Source organism: Schistocerca americana, chromosome 1 (genome assembly GCF_021461395.2).
Source record: "Schistocerca americana isolate TAMUIC-IGC-003095 chromosome 1, iqSchAmer2.1, whole genome shotgun sequence".
Taxonomy (NCBI): domain Eukaryota; kingdom Metazoa; phylum Arthropoda; class Insecta; order Orthoptera; family Acrididae; genus Schistocerca; species Schistocerca americana.
In genome coordinates, this window is record NC_060119.1 from 1174400359 (window position 1) to 1174423749 (window position 23391).

General features: G+C 40.6%; 1 protein-coding gene across 1 annotated transcript in view; it reads left to right on the forward strand.

Moving 5' to 3' along the window:
* LOC124597840 (glutamate receptor ionotropic, kainate 2) overlaps positions 1–23391 on the forward strand; it is a 1390744-nt gene that overhangs the window by 113795 nt on the left and 1253558 nt on the right. Inside the window, exon 3 of the mRNA XM_047135964.1 lies at positions 2493–2654. Coding sequence (XP_046991920.1) covers positions 2493–2654 — 162 coding nt within the window. The remainder of the gene's footprint in view (positions 1–2492; positions 2655–23391) is intronic.

Below are 23391 nucleotides of genomic sequence, written 5' to 3' on the forward strand. Positions count from 1 at the left end.
TATGAGCAGGGATTAGCAATTTTGGATTACATAGTTTTACACCAAAATATTCATATCATAATTTATAGTTTAAAAATAAGTCTATAAATTAATATCTAATTTGTCTATCCCTTCAAGGGCTGCCTCTGTCACTTCAAAGAAATCTTCCAAGTTCCCATGGTAGCCTCTTCTGCTACAGCTTGTTACAATGTGATGGATCGTCTGGTGTTCACACTGAGAAGATGAAGCTCTCCCCATTGGTAGAGAGTTTCAACACAGAGCTTTTTTTAGTGATCTGACCAACAGTGTAGAAGCCAGACATAATACAAGCTCAGCCCAAATTCATAAACCAACGGAAAAACTTTGTGGTATTTCCGAACTGACTGTATTCTGTATTAACGGTGCAGTGACATCGACGTAATCTACAGATGTGAGCAAAGGTTTTGATCCGCCGAGAAATGGATACAAACGGTGGTATCTACAAAATGCGTGTTTAGGCGTAAAGGGAAAAGAAGTTTTTTGACGACGGAAACAATCTCACCGTTACTATCTAAGTTGACGTTGCTGACAATCGAGATAATTCATACCACTTACAGTGTGTTCAAATTTGTTCAACAATTTCCTAGATTTACGTTAAGACATTGGTGAAGCAGACATGTCAAAACGGCTAAATTTGCAGATACGTCATGGTTAAGAGGTGAAGCCTGCTAAGAAAAAACTTGGACAGCAGACGAACTGATCGTTCGAAATTGTGCCGACCAAATAAGAGAACGACAAGACGACCTCAGACGAGTTCCGCACGGTGTTGTCATGCGAATTCCAAAGTGCATTGACGTCGGTGGAATGTACTGAATGAACTTTGACCTTAATAATTGGTCATGGCTGCACATCTTCTGTGAAGATAAATCCTATCAGCTGCATCACTGTAGGTAGTAAAAACTGGACACACGTAACACAGAAATTTCAGTCTGTAGCTATTGGCTCTGAATTCTGAAGCACAAATCTGCAGGATGCTGTGAATTCAACTGAGATTTGATTTTCGTCCTTGGAAGGCAATCACCATCGTTCCTACTTGCACTGCATCCCAACTAATTAGGAGACTAAGGAAGGTAGACAGAGAATTAGGCTGTAGTAAAATATATAAAAGTTTAACAGATACATATACTATAGTGGAATCACTTATAGCAGAGATTTGATATGTCCACGATGGCGGCCCAAAATGTATGCAGGTAGTAACGATTGAACAAGTTATATATGGAAGAGTAATAGCACGCCTACTCCGATGTAAATTTTTAAAAAAATAAAAGAAACGTAATTACAGAATGTACGTACAGCTACCTCGGCTGCATAAAATTGTTGTCAAATTGACCTTCGTTTCCACAGCTCTAAGGCCGTCATCATCAGAATAAAAATTATTCCGATGAAGAACGCCTTAGAGCTGTCGAAACGATGGTCAATTTGACAACAATTTTATGCAGCCGAGGTAGCTTCACATACATTCTGTAATTAAGTTAACGTACGGTTGCTGGACTTCAGCCTATAATAATGTTTTCTTTAAAAAAAAGAAAAACATAAATTAAGTCTCTTCTTGAAACAGAAAAATAATACTCATTAATACTTCTGGAAGCTGAAGGCAGGCTATATTGTCAGTAAGGCCATTAAATACACACTTTATGTAAGTCAAAGTACCGTGACATGCTCAGTGTTAAAGTACTAACAGAATGAACAAACTTGAAGTCCCGTTGGGAGCAAAATTGTCTATATGTGTGTAGCTGTTTGAAAGTTAAACATAGATAAATTCACAAAACCCCAATTCTGCCATATTGACAGTCCCCGACTTCTTCAGCAAGGAGGCCAGGAACACTTTTAAGTCCACAGCAGGTGGCTTGCGGGGTTGTGAAGTCAGACATGAATGGCAGTGACGTTGTGGAGACGGCTCTCGAGTTAAAATCCTCAACCACAGAAAACAGAGCTAATGTCGGTTTCTCAAAAGGGCAGTCGGCAGAGACCGCCTGCCTGGACTTTGACGACGTCTTCTGTCCACAGAAGGTTTAACATCCTGCCTTGACTCCGACCTCGGAGACACGGCCGTCTTCGTATCTAGAGCCATGTGAATTTTATCTGAATTTAACTACTGCCGCCATCTTGAACAGATAATCAAATAATATCAAAATGATCACATCCGAAGTGTTATTCAGGAATACGTTTCCTCAGTGTGTCGGAAATCTTCCCATTACGGTTTCTTTTCTCTCTGTATTTTTAATGGCACGTTAATTTTCGTTTAATGTTTGGGAAACCACAAAAAAATGAAGTTGATACCTGATCATAACTTCATTAACAATGGGTCTGATATAACACGATTGTATTGCTAATCAGTAATTGTGTGTTTCTTCATTTATCAGTGGCCTCTCACGAAGGCGCGTGTACGCGTCGTGACACCTGACAACACTGTCTGTAACTTCTTTATCGATGCTAGAGAGGTTACTTACGTATCTCTTCCTATTATGTTCCAGGCGCCATCTTCACGGAAGACCAGAAGGACACCAGCACTGAGCTGGCGTTCAAGTACGCCGTGTACCGCATCAACAAGGACAAGGAGCTGCTGCCCAACACGACGCTTGTGTACGACATCCAGTACGTGCCGAGGGACGACAGCTTCAGGACCTCCAAGAAAGGTCAGTAGCTTCGCAAAACATCCCACGCCGAGTACAGGGTGCGACGCATCAATGAGGACCAACTGGCAGACATATTCAAGCGACTGAGATTTGTCTAATTCATACTTTCTACCAGGTCCTCGCTAAAAATGTTGGAGTGACATACTCTCAGATCACGAGTCTATGTTACGTTGAGTGAAATACTAGAAGTGTGTACTTTTCTTGTAGGCTTCGACGACTTTTCTCCACGAATTCATTATTAATTGGCTCTAAGCACTATGGGACTCAACATCTGAAGTCATCAGTCCCCTAGAACTTGGAACTACTTAAACCTAACTAACCTAAGGACATAACACACATCTATGCCTGAGGCAGGATTCGAACCTGCGACCGTAGCGGTCGCGCGGTTCCAGACTGTAGCGCCTAGAACCGCTCGGCCACTCCCGTTGTACAGTTGCTGGAGTAGAAAAAATAGTAAAGTTCGTCCATCAGTGCTCTTATTCGCGACTATCTTGCAGCTTGTTCTACGTTTCATTTTGTCCATTTACCATCGACGCAGGTAGTTCACTCACGAATCCAAACTGAATTACTGATTTCGGAAATCTGATATTGTGCTATCCTGTGCCCGTAAAATGAATGCGCCCAAATTCTCAGTCAACTTTCGGTTAGCAATCGGCAATGTATAAGCGGCATATGAAATACAGCACGAAACTAAAATATTTTCTTTCAGGATTTTCAGAAGAATGAATAAGTACTCAAAATTCATGAAACAGAATATGCATAGAATTAGTATTTGTGTGAGACAAATTGGGTAGAATTCCCAAACATACTTTAATTCCACATACGCTCAAAATATAAAACGTCCGTGGGTACAAAGAACAAAAGCCAGAGGTGTAGGCGTTGTAGCAAAAGATATGGAAGTGCTTCCTCTGCCTCATGACGACAGGGTGTTGTGTGATGTCCTTAGGTTAGTTAGGTTTAAGTAGTTCTGAGTTCTAGGGGACTGATGACCGTAGATGTTAAGTCCCATAGTACTCAGAGCCATTTGAACCATTTTTTTTTTAAAGTGCTTCAGACAGACAATAGTGGTATCTTACAAAACCGTCATTTGACCGGTATTTCAGTATTGCTTATCAGTCCGACATAAAAAAAAAAAAAAAAAAAACCCATTAAAAATCCATGTGTGCTTCAGTATCTCGATTCATACAGAAGTTAAATGGTTCAAATGGCTATGAGCACTACGGAACTTCTGAGGTCATCAGTCCCTTAGGCTTAGAACTACTTAAATCTAACTAACCTATGGACGTCACACACATCCATGCCCAAGGCAGGATTCGAACCTGCGACCGTAGCAGCAGCGTGGTTCCGGACTGAAGCGCCTAGAGCCGCTCGACCACAGCGGTCGGCTCAGTACTAATTATTAACTGCATAAATTCCGGGAGTCAGTGTGAAAAGCCGATCATATTGAATAATTCACATCAACACCTAGTGTTGTGGATTGGCAAGAGAGCCAACCCACTATGAGAGGAAGCCGAAAGGCACGCGTTTTAGCTCACGCCGGCTGGCCTGAGGTCTGGAACAGGTCAAGGAAATTATACTAGCAAAAAACGTACGTAGCTGCTGGAATACTTAACTTTAATCCATAATTGGTGAACATCGCTCTTGACGGTACATGTTTCACAGCATCAATAGTAACTCGTAATGGCGCTTTGATAGGTCGTAGCAAATGACGTAGCTGAAGGCTATGCTAACTACCGTCTCGGCAAATGAGAGCGTATTTTGTCAGTGAACCATCGCTAGCAAAGTCGGCTGTACAACTGGGGCGAGTCTCTCTAGACCTGCCGTGTGGCGGCGCTCGGTCTGCAATCACTGATAGTGGCGACACGCGGGTCCGACGTATACTAACGGACCGCGGCCGATTTAAAGGCTACCACCTAGCAAGTGTGGTGCCTGGCGGTGACACCACACCTAGTTTACGTGTTGTATTGATGTTTATATTGTTTGAGAACATGCGGACAATGCACAGCTCAAACAAAACCGACTTTACATATCATGTAGCCTACTCGAACTAACTGAAAACACGTGCCACTTCACTGACAGGCTACTGCCACTCTACTGCCACTCCCGACTTCTTAGGCTCATTGTTTATATAGTTTTTAACAAGTTCCTTGAAGGTACTGTTCAATAAAAATTGAGTTACAACTAAAATCTGCTGTTTCATAAGAAACTACATTTACAGGTTTTTAGACAATAAATTACTGGTTATAATAAGTGTAAATTCTAAAATTGCTTTTCGAATTAGTTATTGATATCCTGCTTGAAAAATGTCACTAACAATACTTGATACAAAATAATTAATAACTAGTTAATTATAACAGGAATATTTAGGCTAACGCATTTTGGAGTACTTTACATAGTGCGAAATACATTTTGAGTTTACATAATAATCGCGTTTTGACCAAATAGTCGAAATAATAGTTTGTTTATGCCAGAAGGTTCTAGAGCTCGTGATTACAGAATTAATTATCATGAATCTGGCTTGAGTTTTTATAGAAACATGATGTTTTGAGAGTTAAAGTAACTTTCAATGCATCAGTTACCCAGAAATCTACTCAAAATATTAATTTTCACTGCTGATCGGATTTTGACAATTAATTTCCGATTTAATGACTGAACCGATTTTAACACTTTCTACGTGATTATTGTCTTAGAGCTACACAAATGAAATAGTTAATTTATGAAAATTTCGTAAAATTGATGTTTACAATAAGATACTTTTCCACTAATTAAATATTTCTGTTAATTCTATTTACATGAGCTACAGTTCAATAAATGGATGAGTTGTATTTTAAATATTTCGTGGACAATGCTACTTCGCACAATACAGAGTACCGAAATTTGAAATTTAACGCTTTCTATAGTGTGAAATATGTATCGAATAATACGTAAAAAGTGTATCGAATACTTCAGATAAGTGTCCCCGTAGTATGCCGTATCACACTACCTATGACAATCTACTGGTAACTGGGATGGAGGCAACAGTTTAACTACGAAACATTTTCAGTTGTTGCTGCAGCTCCTTAAAGGTGTTTATCGAAGAAGACCCTTCACATCGACAGACGCTATGAAAATCTGTATTCCTGCTTCCACTTACGATTTTGACTAATCGTTATGAGTCACAAGAAGGTCACCAATTACAGCAAATGTGCGGAAGTACTAGGTGAGGCTCGTATGGACCTTTCACTTCGCGAACAGTTTAAGATATCTTTAAGATATCGAAACAAGATTTCCAGTAAATTATAGTTCGAAGAGGGTTACGTAATTTTAAGAGCCTCTTAACTCCTGTAGCTGGCCGAAGTGGCCGTGCGGTTCTAGGCGCTGCAGTCTGGAACCGCGAGAGCGCTACGGTCGCAGGTTCGAATCCTGCCTCGGGCATGGATGTGTGTGATGTCCTTAGGTTAGTTAGGTTTAACTAGTTCTAAGTTCTAGGGGACTAATGACCTCAGAAGTTGAGTCCCATAGTGCTCAGAGGCATTTGAACCATTTAACTTCTGTATGAATCGAGATACTGAAGCACACATGGATTTTTAATGGAGTTAAGTACTTTGTTTTACAACATTATAAAGCTCTTCAAAAGACGATGACGATGATTGTTCGCATTCGGACTATTGGCGAGAGTATGCGAGGAACGTGAAGTTTAAAACATTCTCAAGGACCTCAGTCATATTTCTACTGATTCACCGATTGAGCACTAAAATGCCAGCTATTGACCACAGACTTCGTTTCACTGTATTTCTCCGAGCAATCAGTAGAAATATAGTATTCACCTATTGCCGTCTTGCAGGTTAGGAGGTGGCCGCGGTGTGACACTGGTGTTTCACCATGCACTCCTGAACAAAGCGTGTCGTTTGCTCTGCATTTGACACACTTGCACTGAATACTATAAAAACATACCTTGCGTTGAGCGATGCATTCCAGCGGGTGATCTCGTTGCTGTGGTTAGAGACATGAACGAAAGCAGCGAAACTGGTCGTGGGAGACTTAAGGTCTGGACAGATGCACCGGGCACAAACAAATCCACCTACATTCATAGAAGGCCAAACGGTATGCAGAAAAGTGGGCCTTCAATTGCGACTCAACTGGAGTAGGGACAGAGAGACAATTTGAAAGGATTATTGCCTGGTTGAAGATCAACAACGACTCCTCCCGCCAACTCTTGTATACACTTCATACCGTACCTTAACTATATTGCGACTATGGGGATATTCAGAAGGTCTGTCACATCTACTTTGGCTGCCCTCGATATAAAAAAGAATGAGAACGACTACCTACGAAGCTGGTCAAAATGAATCACTGTTGATCACAATAAACATAGGGATTTATAAATTGCTTGTGGAACTTGTGTTCAAGGTATTGAAATATGTTTTACGTTTCTGAGATGGTGTAGCGATGATAGATTGTTGAATTCAAAGGATAGACACAACTGTAAGTAAAATGTTTTATTTGTGGGGATCCACAGCCTCCAGATGTTTAGTAAACGTAAACATGGTTGCATGATTAAATACAAATCGCATTAGAACCTGCTACGGACCATGTTTACGTTTATTAAACCATTGTAAGTGTGGACATGCTGTACTGGTGTATTTAAAGGCCAATAATATGTGTGTATGTTGTATAACTCTAAATTGCCTTTGACAGATTAATAAACCACCGAGACGTTTTGTCGAGAAAGAAACATTACTTCAACTTTATGTTTTATTAATACTCTGCCCATTGGCAGTGGTTGAGAAGGTATTGAGACAGGGTTGTAGCCTCCCCCCGATGTTGTTCAATCTGTATATTGAGCAAGCAGTAAAGGAAACAAAACAAAAATTCGGAATAGGTATTAAAGTCCATGGAGAAGAAATAAAAACTATGAGGTTCGCCGATGACATTGTAATTTTATCGAAGACTGCAAAGGACTTGGAAGAGCAGTTGAACGGAATGGACGGTGTCTTGGAAGGAGGATATAAGATGAACATCACCAAAAGCAAAACGAGGATAATGGAATGCAGTCGAATTAAGTCGGGTGATGCTGAGGGATTTAGATTAGGAAATGAGACACTTAAAGTAGTAAAGGAGTTTTCCTATTTGTGGAGCAAAATAACTGATGATGGTCGAAGTAGAGAGGATATAAAATGTAGACTGGCAATGGCAAGGAAAGCGTTTCTGAAAAAGAGAAATTTGTTAATATTGGGTGTACATTTAAGTGTCAGGAAGCCGTTTCTGAGCGTTTATGTATGGAGTGTAGCCATGTATGGAAGTGAAACATGGACGATAAATAGTTTGGACAAGAAGAGAATAGAAGCTTTCGAAATGTGGTGCTACAGAAGAATGCTGAAGATTACATGGGTAGGTCACATAACTAATGAGGAGGTACTGAGTAGGATTGTGGAGAAGAGGAGTTTGTGGCACAACTTGACTAGAAAAAGGGATCGGTTGGTAGGACATGTTCTGAGGCATCAAGGGATAACAAATTTACTATTGGAGAGCAGCATGGAGGGTAAAAATCGTAGAGGAAGACCAAGATATGAATACACTAAACAGATTCAGAAGGACGTAGGATGCAGTAGGTACTGTGAGATGAAGAAGGCTGCACAGGATAGAGTAGCGTGGAGAGCTTCATCAAACCAGTCTCAGGACTCAAGACCACAACAGAAACAACATCAACATCGTTCACATTATATGTATCCCAGCACTGTGGCCTGGGTTGCACTGTATTATTATACTTGTTCAGCGATGCGGAGCTACCTTTGTTTACGTCTTATGATAATGCCACATTGGATTAATCATGTTAGAGAGATGTAAGACATATTCTGACTTAATTTTTACGTCATACATTGAAGGAAAAAAATTGCAGCACCAAAAAATATTTAACGTAGAGTAATGGAATTTTGGGAATACATTTGTCTAGCTAATATATTTAAATTATAAACATTCCAAGGTCACAGGGTCATATAAGTATAAGCCAGTGCAAATGTGAAACGCTGGTACATTAATAACCTGTGTAACAGCAAGAATCGTAAATGCAGGCATACAAACGTGCATTTGTTGTGTTGTACATTTGTTCAAATGGTTCAAATGGCACTGAGCACTATGGGACATAATTTCTGAGGTCATCAGTCCCCTAACTTAGAACTACTTAAACCTAACTAACCTAAGGACATCACACACATCCATGCCCGAGGCAGGATTCGAACCTGCGACCGTAACGGTCGCGTGGTTCCAGACTGTAGCTCCTAGAACCGCTCGGCCACCCCCGCTGTACAGTTGCTGAACGTCAGTTTTTGGGGGGGGAGTTCCATGCCTATTGTACTTGGTCGATCGATTCAATAACCATTAATGACGTTTGTGGCCGACTCTGGAATTATCGTCCGATTATGTCCCATATGTGCTAGATTGGAGACAGGTCTGGTGGTAGAGCAGTCCAGGACAACATGTTGCTACTCCTTACAGCACGTTGGGTTACAACAGCGATATGTGGGTGAGCGTTATCTTATTGGAAAACACCCCCAGGAATGCTGTTCGTAAATGGCAGCACAACAATTCGAATCACCATATTGACGTACAATTTTTCAATGAGCGTGTTTGGGATAACAACGAGAGAGCTCCTGTTGTCAAACGAAATCGCAGCCCAGACCTTAACTACAGGTGTACGTCCATTGTTTCTACACCGCGTTGAGGTTGAATGCATGTCCTCAACCAGCCTCAGCCTAACAAAAAATCGGCCATCACTGGCACCGAAGCAGAACCAGCTTTCATGAGAAAACAGAACAGACCTCCACCTTAGCATGCAAAGAGCCCCTGCCTGACACCACTAATGTCGCAAATGGCGGTGGTTTGGGGTTAGTGGTATGCACGCTACAGGGAGCCTGGCTCGTAGCTCTCCTTCTTCGTATTACTGTGGTAGTAATTCCTGTTCAAATTGCTGCTGCAGATGCAGCCAAACACGATGCTCTTCCCTTTGGGTGGAGCGACATGGCCATCTTCTTGCGACCGTACACTCTTTGACATAACACTTGACCGGCGGCCGGCCGCTTCAGAGGCTAAGTCCGCGCCGATCGCGACATGGGACAAAAAAACTGGCCAACTCGCTAATTCTCTAACTCCGGTTATCTGCACAATCTGGCAACACTGTAGACTGCGGCACTTCCTGGAGGAAAACTTGTCCCACGATAGAGAAACTACAGGCTGATTACGCCTGTGGTCTAGCGGTAGCGTGCGTTGTTTCTGTTCATAATGTCAGTGGATCGAGAGCAGCTGGCATAAAATATTTTTATAGCCTCTTGTGTCTGAATGCTGAAGACGTGAATGTAATGGTAGTGCAGATTCAATCTATTTCGCTTTGTGACACACCGATATCAAAATTTTATCCAGTAACGATTTTGTGGCAGATTTCCTGCAGACTGTCCTCCTCTGGACGCCGTATGCGGCAAAGCTCCGGGATCCATTTGCTGGCTACTGGCAGCGGCCGTGGCGACAGCAGCGGCGCTGCACTCCCCCGTTCTTTATCGAAAGCGCCTGCTACCGCTCATCGCTTTTGATGATTTAACACGCTTTATTATTAAATGTTGCTCCACAGAAAATTTCTACAATTTCCATTCACGCTCAAAAGCAACGGAGACAGACGCCCTGATTAGTAGGCGGGTATTATATTACATTAATCGGCAAGAGCTGAGTATGGCCCGAAATTAATTTTACAGACTGGGACGAAATGAAACCACCTAACTACATTCGATGAATTTATAAATGCTTCATACCTCGTTTCTTTTCCTTTCAAACTCAATTATTTGTGCAACTTTTGGTCAATGTTTGGATGTTTTCGTCAAGCCAGAGTGAGCGTCTGTGGTGTAAAGTGTATTACAGTTCATGTTTCATTCCTTATGGTAAGTCTATGCGATAAACTGTGTGAATACCTTGCAATGCATGCTCTGTAGCAGTGCAGGAACACTGCAAATTTGGAGTTCATGAAGTATTTATTGTTGATCGGAAGTGATAGTTAAGGTCATCAGATTTAAACCAGAAAAATTTGTCGTTTTGAAGGTTTCAGAGAACGGAAAGGAATTGCTAACGCCGGTGTTAGAAAACGTCTACAGTTAAATGCTATTGCAAAAATTTAGAAGAAGGGAACTATATTAATGAACATGTGCACTTCATAAACAACCTTCTGACATGTTAGACCTATATGACGAACAAAGCTCAAATTTATATCGTTGACAGTCGGTTTGAATCTTTTCAGGGTCTATTTTACAGTGAAGCACCTTGGAATTTGCAAAGCAGAAATCCATGATATTAACTTAATTTACCAAGTCGAAATCGGACGAAGATTGCTGTTTAAAGGCATTCTTCAGATTTCGCATAAGAAATTTTTTCTAGCAGTTTGCAACTCCATTAATTAAATTGGAAAATAAAAGGTTGTAGTCAGCGGCTTCTACCGTGATTCGAACTGCTATGTCTTATAGTACAAGCACTGCAACGCACAAGGGAACCTCTGAGCTAACGACACACTGGCTGCCAGAGGCGGAATATAGTCACTGCGATGTTGCCTGAGGCTCAAAACGCAACCTTAAACACACGAACAGAGGAGGTGGAGATTACTGTTTTAACGTCCCGTCGACAACGATGTCATTAGAGACGGAGCACAAGCTCGGATTAGGGAAGGATGGGGAAGGAAATCGGCCGTGCCCTTCCTAAGGAACCATCCCGGCATTTGCCTGAAGCGATTTAGGGAAATCATTGAAAACCTAAATCAGGATGGCCGGGCGCGGGATTGCACCGTCGTCCTCCCGAATGCACACACAAACAGGTGTTACTTATGTGAAGAGCGCCGTTCTTGGAGTCCAGAAATTAAATATACTTCCTAATTGTGTCATCTTGCAGTGGATTATATCGTACGAGTCTTCGATGTGGAAAACGAATGTCAAGTGAATTTAGCGAGGTAACGCCACCCTACACCCGGAAGTAAATGCACTATCAGAGTGTTGACAAATACTTGCTACGACGCTGCCATTTCTAGGCTCTCTGACGAGGCAGCTCTGCCGCGAAATGCTTGCCGTGATTCTCCGATACGGTTCTTCAGAGTGGAGACGCGCGCGCACGTTTGGTTTTTATGCGGCGTTCTCCCCTGATGGTTTCTGACGTCGCCTTGTGGGCTATGTATACATATGAGACATTCAATTATCATTAATCCAGAATCATACAAGTTTCAGCTTCCGGCGTGGAAGAAGGCTGTTGACGCCGACATTATATCATTTCAACGTAGGGAAAGCAAAACGGATCATTCAGTGTTTCTCATTCAACATAAAGCATGTGAGATAATTTTCCGTAACGTTCATAATCATCTAAAAATACAAACGAAGTAAAAATACACCGGAAGCTTATTCGAATTGAATATAACGCTTTGCACCTCGATGTCGAATTTGTCCACTTGCAATATTTTGCAGCATACACATAGAATGTCATGATTACCACGAGAATGAAGAAATATGTTGGTAAGGATGGAAGCAGGAAGAGACGCAGTCAACAAATATTCTATTCCTCATGGCATTCATTTCATTTGACACGTAAGAAGAGGTAAATCGGGAATTTACTTTCGTTAACACGAAAGATATGCCGCACATATTGATAACGAGGAAGTCTGCGTCTTCATACGTTCCTCCTTGAAATCTGTATGCTCTATTATATACTAAGTAGCCCGATCATTGTTTCAGTAATGTTACCCTCTTGTTTGACCCCGTAACGATGAACAGATTCCAAATGCATGTCTCCCTTCCTGGGTTGTTTTTTGTGTTTTATTGCTTGGAATTCCTGAAGCAGACCACTGCGCCTTCCCCCCTCGTGGGTTAGGTCTCAAAACTAAACCGCTTTGTATCCAATGGCATAATTTATTCAGACAGCATCAGCATAAGACTATCAAACAAAGCCTTCCATTTACAGTTGCAGCACTCTAACCAGCACTGACCAAAGTGTAATCCACGGTCATGGTCCTAAATTACCAGCTGTCTGCTACTGTGGCAAAGTCCGTACTACACTTTCGATTCCGCAGCACCATTTTATCTGGTAACACTGTGTAGTTGCACAGTTGTGCTACCAGGTCTGTCCTCACACTGTCAACTTTATGTATCTCACTTCTCCTGTAGCGTAGATCACGAGGAGCCGAAGTAAATGAGTGTATTCTGCATGACGTAACATTCAGTATTCCCTTCTTTCATAGCCACTCTTCATGTGCATCGATACCAAATAGGAATGCGAAAACTCTTGCGAGTGAGAGAATGACAATAACAATCGTAACAAGAACAAGCAAATAATGAATGATGTTTATTCCAACGCAGAACGAGAATGGCTTTAAATATAAAAATCTGTATCTATATCCATATCTATTGATCTTTGAGTTGGCACAATGCAAATATATTCTTAGCATTTAGTTACTGAATTTAGTTCTGGATGTTTGCAGAGAAGAGGAAAAGTCGGTACTTCTCGCTAGTGTAATGTAATGTGAACCAGCAACTACCCTTTCCTTAGAACACGACTCAAGCAGGTCCTCAAGTAGGTAGCAAGGCATTGCTGCATTCTGTTCCCTGACATTGCTCTGATGACGGTTAATGCAGATAGTTCCGATTATGAAATACAAAACGTATTGCAGGTTAGTTCCTAGGATAGTAACATTAAATTTGCGTTGTAGACGGCACATGAACGTGACGACTATCCATATTACTCATCAATATAAAAAGACAATATTTTGGGAATTTAGCAGGATTACTCAAAATGAATTCTTAAATTGGGTGACTGACTGCACAGGTGCTAAACGTCGTCAAGAGTATACGATGTCCTAATCGCATTAGGAATATGAAGATCGTCTTCGACAGCTCGCAACTTTCACATTGCTATCTCCACCCTACTCCAGACAGCCCTCGGTGGAGTTGCACTACGTTGCCGATGTTATGGAAGGCCTTCAAACCGACAACAGACCACATATTGAAAAATACAAGCGAATTCTCTTGCAGCGTAAGCTTATTGTAACTAATCTAAAAATTATTGGAGAGGAACATTGTCCTATTCAAAAAAAGTAAAATGTTACACACTGTTGACGTCAAACGGACATTATCTATGTCCTGTCTTGTGTCCTACTCATCTATAATATCAAGTGTACTATGAAAATGATTATATATAATGGATGATAGAGTAATGCATTGATACCAGATGGTGGGGGCCGGCCGGTGTGGCCGTGCGGTTCTAGGCGCTTCAGTCTGGAACCGTGTGACTGCTACGGTCGCAGGTTCGAATCCTGCCTCGGGCATGGATGTGAGTGATGTCCTTAGGTTAGTTAGGTTTAAGTAGTTCTAAGTTCTAGGGGACTGATGACCTTAGAAGTTAAGTCCCATAGTGCTCAGAGCCATTTGAACCATTTGAACTATTTAACACAAAATGACATTAAAAATTAAAGTTATTCACGAGCAGCTACTTGAGAATATGTATGAACATTAAATGACACGACGAACTGAAATAACATGACGAAGAGTTCAGCGCTCACTGGGAATAGAGCCCCACACATATCGTTGTTGACTACACACAAAGAGACGTCAGCTACCGAATTTTTCTCCACCAGCTGCTCAGAACAGCATCTTGAACTTACAGTCATCTCGCAAATAGTTCTGTGTCTCACTGGGAGTTAAAAGCGTCAGATATCGTTAGTGTTGACAACGAATGAAAATACATTAAAAATCAAAATTATTATCCACCAGCAGATAGGTGTTCTCCTGATAGAGCTTGATAATACATAATTAAATCTTTAGTGCCGGGCCAGGATTCGATCCCATTCACGCGTAATATGTGAAGGTGTTGAGGAATCTGCAGTTTTGAACAAACAACAAATTGTAGCCGAGCTGTATTGCCACGAAGGGATCAAATTCCGCGTTAAGGGCGGTCTGAGTTGCATTCCCAGTTTAGAACCAATTTTATCGACATACAGAAGCTCAAATAAAAGATGGAATAAGTGTCCTGTGACCATACATAGCGTTTGTGTCGTCACTTGAAATAAATAACTAGTATAAGAAAGGTTACTGGTGATAGAGTTTCTACATGTCGCCACTCCAGACTTTATTGTGGTTCAACCTACCGTCTACGTGGTAAAGAAGGAATATCATCTTTAATGTGAATTTTCAGACCACGCAGCAATTATATCTCCTTCACTTGGTGTAGCCAGGAGAGAATGGAATCTGTCTCTCCCTATCTAAAATCATTGACGGAAGTGGGAATCGAACCCAGACCATAGGTATAACAACCTACCAATCCGTCCAACAGACCACGAAATCCTCTTCTCTGCGAGTCATTTTTCTATCGTAACGCAGTTGCGCCACACTGGATGAGAATTCTGACACACAGGCTCCCTGTAGTAATTTGCAGCATGTTCAGTAAATTCATTTACTTGGTTGACCGAATCACCATGAACTAGCTGCCTCGGCTACCCAGTGCATACATTCGACTATTTTGTAATCACAGAAATAAAATCACGTAACTGCCACCTACACACAACTGCCAACAGTGTAGGATGCAGAAGTTTAAATAGGAAGTGTTCCTTTCCACTTGAGCTATTCTATTGCGCTATCTGTTACTAGAAAACGTCGTTCAGTCCAAAAGAAAAGCTGTAACTGTTTGTCTCTCAGAAGTCAAGACCTGGCCATATGCATAATCTCACAGTGCTGTGGAATCCAAAAGTTCTGGAGGAATAGTTGCCGAGCTCTGGAGCTTATGTAGCTACGTGTCAGCTTGAAGCATAGATAAGATGTCGCGAGTTCGAATACATTCAGTGCTACATTTTTTAAAACGCAATTCTGCTCTCTGCTGAAGGTATCAATCTAATGGAACTTTGAACATAATTCCCTTCACTTCTCAACCCAAAGTAGTCGCATGTGGAAAAAGGGCTAACTACTGTGACATTTTGTTCTATTCAGGTTTAATAGACAGCAGGCAGCAGATGCGTCTCGAAGATGTGCAGGGAGAGCGCATCGTGCCATAATATGTCAGAAAAGTATTTTCTACATTAGCCGTCGTGTGGTAGTGATATTTTATTCTTCTTCAAACTTTGTTTGACAGCTTTAACTCAGAACAAGTTTTCTACATGCATGTAATCAATAAACTGCATGTGCTTTGTCAGACTGTCATAGGTAGCATCAGAGAATTCGCATATATCGTTGATGATTAATTTCTCTCTCATGTTTACTATTGTTTTAACAACACTAAAGGAAACCTTACGAAAATTGTGCACTGTATAATAAGAAATGAAATAAAACTAACCATGATAACCTTACGACGAAAGTATCTGTACACAAGCATGCCTCTATCGACACGAATTAGTAAAATACTACTCACTTAGATTTTGATTGGGTCTGTGTTTAATTGGTATGCTGTATCATACTCAAGAGGTATGCAAATGTGGCAATTCATAAATATAGTTACGTATTCCTAGAAACCCAAAATTCGCTTGGCAGCAGCGGAAAGAGGCCTTACCTGTTGTGCAGCATTGTAAGTTTTTCAACATTGCACTATGAGCTGAAAGCATTTTCTTGCGATTTCCTTATTGATGTTTGATCTGACTGCTTGTAGCTCTTTCACAGAAGGGATAAAAACGTTACAGTCAGTGAGACTGGAACTGCAAACCATATCAGACGCTTTTTCACAGGTGAGAACGTTACCACAGGGCTGGCGAGGAGGTATGGGTCTGAGCTTCCTATTACGAGGGCAATAGGAACTCGAATTCGTAAACCGCTATTTGAAGGTCGAGATTAGTTGCGGTTTTCACCTGCAACGACTTTCCTGGGCTGAAAACCGTAAATTTTCAATCTTTTGTTACCCTTCAAGCGATAATAACTCAGATTATTCAATGGAAATGACAGGTAAAATCAAGTGAACTTTGAGGCTTAATTCCGTGCACACCAGGAAGTAACTCGTCGATCACAGAGTTGCCAAACATACGTTGCCTTGTTGCCAAATCTCAGTTACAGTACCAGCAGGAAGAAGACGAACCGATGTGATCCTACAGCGGTCTGGGAAGTGACCATAGCTGGTGTCTCCAAGTCGCGGCTGCTACGGCCTGGAATACGTAATGCGTGTGATTCGCTTTCTGTAACTAGGTTTAGGGACTGGAGTGAAGTTACTAATAATACTCAGAACTGACTGCAAACTGAGCATCATAAATCAGTAACTCTCATTGTTGTTTTTATATTTCTTTCGTAAGTGTACTCAAAACTAAGAAAGTCATTCACAGGCGTTTTCGTGCCTCGCCGATAGTCGAGCACAACATACAAATAAAAATAAAAAAGAATGTGTGTGTGTGTGTGTGTGTGTTTGTGAGAGAGAGAGAGAGAGAGATAAATAAAAAGCAATGAGAGAGAGTGTAAAAAATTGTTGTAAAGAAATTGAATCATGGTATTTAAAGAAATCTTTCATTAAAATGACACGTTCCACATCATTACGAAATGTCGTATTCATGATCTATGGAACAAGAGTTAATCTAATCTAATCTAATCACATCATATTGATGATTAGCCATGAAGAGTCATGAATTACCGAAATTTTGGTCCATACCAGTAACCAAATCTAAACTTGAAAATAAAAGACGACAATTTTTGTAATAAACGGTGACTCCTATCAAGACCCTTTCGTCCCTGTTATCTAACCACGAAAGATGTCTGATATACCTCCATTCTGAAGTAACAAAGTGTGCATGCATTTAAAGATGAAGTGCATGATGTGAAGCTCTGTGACGGAGATACGAACCCAACACGTAATCCGATTGTTAACTAAGAAAAATCACATGTTACGTATCGGTTTTTCTTACGAGCCGCTAGGTGTCTGAATCTAAAATAAGGATACAAACTTTTGTGCCTAAGCGACAATCGAACTGCACACCTACCGTGCATCCACGAATATAGCTTAAGTATCAGTTGCTTACTCATGAACAGTAAGATGTGTGCGTGTTTGACCAGAAATAACGACACCTGTTGCGATTGTTGGAAACGCATGAACAGACATTGAAATTGCGCGTTAATTTTCACTAGCAGGTGGGTGTGCACTTGATAAAGCTAGAAATGAAATTATGAATATTTTTGTACTGGATCAGGTTTCAGACCCACATACTTACCTTTGGAGGAGACCTAGAGAAGATTGCAGTCTTGGGAAAAGGAACGAAATGACTGAACTGTACTGTTCCGAGAGATTCAGATCCTCTAAAGAGGAGATACGAGTTCGAATCACAGTCCAGCACCAAATTTTTAAACGTCTCTAGTTCAATCAAGTACAAGTAAAATAAGAGCCCTGTCCCTTTAAATGGCTATCGGTTCATCAAATAAAATAAAATTTTCTAATGTAAGTAAGCTTACTGGCGACTGTATTTCTGTTTACCATGACTTCCGCTGTGTCATTTCCCAACGTAAACCGGCTCTGCCCAGTTGGTAATGAAGGAACATGATGTTTAATGCGGATTCTGGATTATAACGTCTTTCTCTTGAGGTTACCACAGGTAAAATAAATCTGTTTGTGCCTCTTAAAAGTAAATGCCTGAACCCACGCATTGCACCTGTGATAGCTCGTTCCACCATACCATTGTGGCCACATTACCCAGCCCCAAGAGTGTGCTGTAACGGATGATGTGCTTAGCTTACAAAATTAGTCACGGTGGAAAAAATGCGAGTCTATTAAATGTTCAAGTAGAAGCAAGCTTCTGACGCAGAGATTATGCTATTCTCATGTCAGCAGGATGTAAAGACTCTTCTAGGCATCATAGGTTGGATGTGAAGCCATTTTGATTTTTCAAAAATTCAGCAAATTTCTTAGTTCGAGAAAATCCACTGTGAAGTGTGAAGTTGCCGGATAATTCGATTATTACTGTTATTATTAATATCATTTTATTCATACCGCTGCTGTAACACAAGTGCTTGAACATCATTTAATGCCTTTTGGTCACTATAGATGTAGTTTCCCAAGAACAGGTTCTTTCCCTGTCTACGGAATCCTTTTCATGTTAATATCAAACACCAGCAATTACTCGTAGATTACTTTAAAACTAAAGTAATTGACGAAGACGTTACTTGGTAACAAAAACGCACTGCATTTCTTCATTTACTTTTGCCTAGAAATAGCTATCGAGTACTGACAAACCAAAAGGCAAGAGATCTTACTGCCTTCCGATATACGTTGCTGTTAGTTCTTCCACATGATTTGGTCGACATGACCTGTTTCAAGTTGTGTATGACAGACAGTGTTTTAGAAAATCTATTGTTTCCCTTTGAAATAAACAGAAGTATTTTCATTCTAAGCTGTCCAAGTACAAAATTTTCGCAATATTAGTTCAAATTTAATATTCGCTTCTATAATGTAGGAAAGTATTTCACAGTCGCAAAACTCGCATCCGAAACGTTGACCTTACACTTAGTCGCTGACCATAAATTCTAGCTCAGAGTGACACCAGTTTAAATAACCTAATGTAGCGAAGACTGTTTGCCAGTTCTCTTTCTCACCGGAAAATACGCAATTCACTCATTTGGCACCATAAGTACACTGTAACAGTAATTTCTGTGTGAATTTGTCAGTAAGCTTTTGCCTTCCAACCGGCAAAATACGGCAGAGTACGGCCGGTAAACAATTCACAAACCACGATTTAGTGCCAATAAGACGATTTCTTTAAACATTGTCGAAGCTGAGGGAATTTAGTTTCTGCTTAAAACGTCTTAAGCAGCAACGTTCACAGATATCTCAAATAGGAAAAAGCTGAATATCCAGGTACGAAGGTTGTAAAACAAACTTCCCACGGTTTGTGTCAGGTTGATCTTTTCGTCTGATAACACTGCTTAAGTATTTTGTCTAAGAGGTATCATAAGTAGTATCCCTGTAGCTGAGGGAATCATTGGTTGAAAACGAGTTTAACACCAATGGGTACAGTGCTGCTAAATTTTCACATTTATTATCAACCTAAGTCTGAGTTCATCCACAAACTGAGGCGTATTTATAATATTGGAGCTAGACTGTGTATCCTTGTCTTTCTTGAGTGGTCATTGGAAGGCGTTTACACACACGTATACAATACGATGAATACTTCGAACGCTATGGTTAACGTTGCTCTCATAAACTACTTTTTTTTTAAATTCTTCTGGGTCTTCAGCGTGCAATATGTGTTGTAGATACAGTCTCAGACCAAAAAATTGACAGCCGAGTCGTTCACGTAAGGTGGACAATACAGTCGTGCTCCTCTCAGAATTCTATGTCTGGCAATATGCTCGATCTAGCAACATTTAGACTGCGGCACTTCCCAGAGGAAGTCTTGACTCCAGTCTTAGTACATTACTCTTGACTACGACCGAAGTCTTGAGGTAAAACGCGAGACCAGCTAATATGATATTGTAGATTCGCTTGAATTACACTCATAGCTTCAGCACCGAGAGGAAAGGGGCGATAAAAATTTTGTCGATATGTGTTTTCGGTCGCCAGACGTCATATTAGCTGGTCTCGCGTTTTACCTGAAGACTACGGTCGTGTTCCAGCAGCGATATGAATAAAATGATATTAATAATAACAGTAATAATCGAATTATCCGGCAACTTCACACTTCACAGTGGATTTTCTCGAACTAAGAAATTTGCTGAATTTTTGAAAAATCAAAATGGCTTCACATCCAGCCTATGATGCCTAGAAGAGTCTTTACATCCTGCTGACATGAGAATAGCATAATCTCTGCGTCAGAAGCTTGCTTCTACTTGAACATTTAATAGACTCGCATTTTTTCCACCGTGACTAATTTTGTAAGCTAAGCACATCATCCGTTACAGCACACTCTTGGGGCTGGGTAATGTGGCCACAATGATATGGTGGAACGAGCTATCACAGGTGCAATGCGTGGGTTCAGGCATTTACTTTTAAGAGGCACAAACAGATTTATTTTACCTGTGGTAACCTCAAGAGAAAGACGTTATAATCCAGAATCCGCATTAAACATCATGTTCCTTCATTACCAACTGGGCAGAGCCGGTTTACGTTGGGAAATGACACAGCGGAAGTCATGGTAAACAGAAATACAGTCGCCAGTAAGCTTACTTACATTAGAAAATTTTATTTTATTTGATGAACCGATAGCCATTTAAAGGGACAGGGCTCTTATTTTACTTGTACTTGATTGAACTAGAGACGTTTAAAAATTTGGTGCTGGACTGTGATTCGAACTCGTATCTCCTCTTTAGAGGATCTGAATCTCTCGGAACAGTACAGTTCAGTCATTTCGTTCCTTTTCCCAAGACTGCAATCTTCTCTAGGTCTCCTCCAAAGGTAAGTATGTGGGTCTGAAACCTGATCCAGTACAAAAATATTCATAATTTCATTTCTAGCTTTATCACGTGCACACCCACCTGCTAGTGAAAATTAACGCGCAATTTCAATGTCTGTTCATGCGTTTCCAACAATCGCAACAGGTGTCGTTATTTCTGGTCAAACACGCACACATCTTACTGTTCATGAGTAAGCAACTGATACTTAAGCTATATTCGTGGATGCACGGTAGGTGTGCAGTTCGATTGTCGCTTAGGCACAAAAGTTTGTATCCTTATTTTAGATTCAGACACCTAGCGGCTCGTAAGAAAAACCGATACGTAACATTTGATTTTTCTTAGTTAACAATCGGATTACGTGTTGGGTTCGTATCTCCGTCACAGAGCTTCACATCATGCACTTCATCTTTAAATGCATGCACACTTTGTTACTTCAGAATGGAGGTATATCAGACATCTTTCGTGGTTAGATAACAGGGACGAAAGGGTCTTGATAGGAGTCACGGTTTATTACAAAAATTGTCGTCTTTTATTTTCAAGTTTAGATTTGGTTACTGGTATGGACCAAAATTTCGGTAATTCATGACTCTTCATGGCTAATCATCAATATGATGTGATTAGATTAGATTAGATTAACTCTTGTTCCATAGATCATGAATACGACATTTCGTAATGATGTGGAACGTGTCATTTTAATGAAAGATTTCTTTAAATACCATGATTCAATTTCTTTACAACAATTTTTTACACTCTCTCTCATTGCTTTTTATTTATCTCTCTCTCTCTCTCTCTCACAAACACACACACACACACACACACATTCTTTTTTATTTTTATTTGTATGTTGTGCTCGACTATCGGCGAGGCACGAAAACGCCTGTGAATGACTTTCTTAGTTTTGAGTACACTTACGAAAGAAATATAAAAACAACAATGAGAGTTACTGATTTATGATGCTCAGTTTGCAGTCAGTTCTGAGTATTATTAGTAACTTCACTCCAGTCCCTAAACCTAGTTACAGAAAGCGAATCACACGCATTACGTATTCCAGGCCGTAGCAGCCGCGACTTGGAGACACCAGCTATGGTCACTTCCCAGACCGCTGTAGGATCACATCGGTTCGTCTTCTTCCTGCTGGTACTGTAACTGAGATTTGGCAACAAGGCAACGTATGTTTGGCAACTCTGTGATCGACGAGTTACTTCCTGGTGTGCACGGAATTAAGCCTCAAAGTTCACTTGATTTTACCTGTCATTTCCATTGAATAATCTGAGTTATTATCGCTTGAAGGGTAACAAAAGATTGAAAATTTACGGTTTTCAGCCCAGGAAAGTCGTTGCAGGTGAAAACCGCAACTAATCTCGACCTTCAAATAGCGGTTTACGAATTCGAGTTCCTATTGCCCTCGTAATAGGAAGCTCAGACCCATACCTCCTCGCCAGCCCTGTGGTAACGTTCTCACCTGTGAAAAAGCGTCTGATACGGTTTGCAGTTCCAGTCTCACTGACTGTAACGTTTTTATCCCTTCTGTGAAAGAGCTACAAGCAGTCAGATCAAACATCAATAAGGAAATCGCAAGAAAATGCTTTCAGCTCATAGTGCAATGTTGAAAAACTTACAATGCTGCACAACAGGTAAGGCCTCTTTCCGCTGCTGCCAAGCGAATTTTGGGTTTCTAGGAATACGTAACTATATTTATGAATTGCCACATTTGCATACCTCTTGAGTATGATACAGCATACCAATTAAACACAGACCCAATCAAAATCTAAGTGAGTAGTATTTTACTAATTCGTGTCGATAGAGGCATGCTTGTGTACAGATACTTTCGTCGTAAGGTTATCATGGTTAGTTTTATTTCATTTCTTATAATACAGTGCACAATTTTCGTAAGGTTTCCTTTAGTGTTGTTAAAACAATAGTAAACATGAGAGAGAAATTAATCATCAACGATATATGCGAATTCTCTGATGTTACCTATGACAGTCTGACAAAGCACATGCAGTTTATTGATTACATGCATGTAGAAAACTTGTTCTGAGTTAAAGCTGTCAAACAAAGTTTGAAGAAGAATAAAATATCACTACCACACGACGGCTAATGTAGAAAATACTTTTCTGACATATTATGGCACGATGCGCTCTCCCTGCACATCTTCGAGACGCATCTGCTGCCTGCTGTCTATTAAACCTGAATAGAACAAAATGTCACAGTAGTTAGCCCTTTTTCCACATGCGACTACTTTGGGTTGAGAAGTGAAGGGAATTATGTTCAAAGTTCCATTAGATTGATACCTTCAGCAGAGAGCAGAATTGCGTTTTAAAAAATGTAGCACTGAATGTATTCGAACTCGCGACATCTTATCTATGCTTCAAGCTGACACGTAGCTACATAAGCTCCAGAGCTCG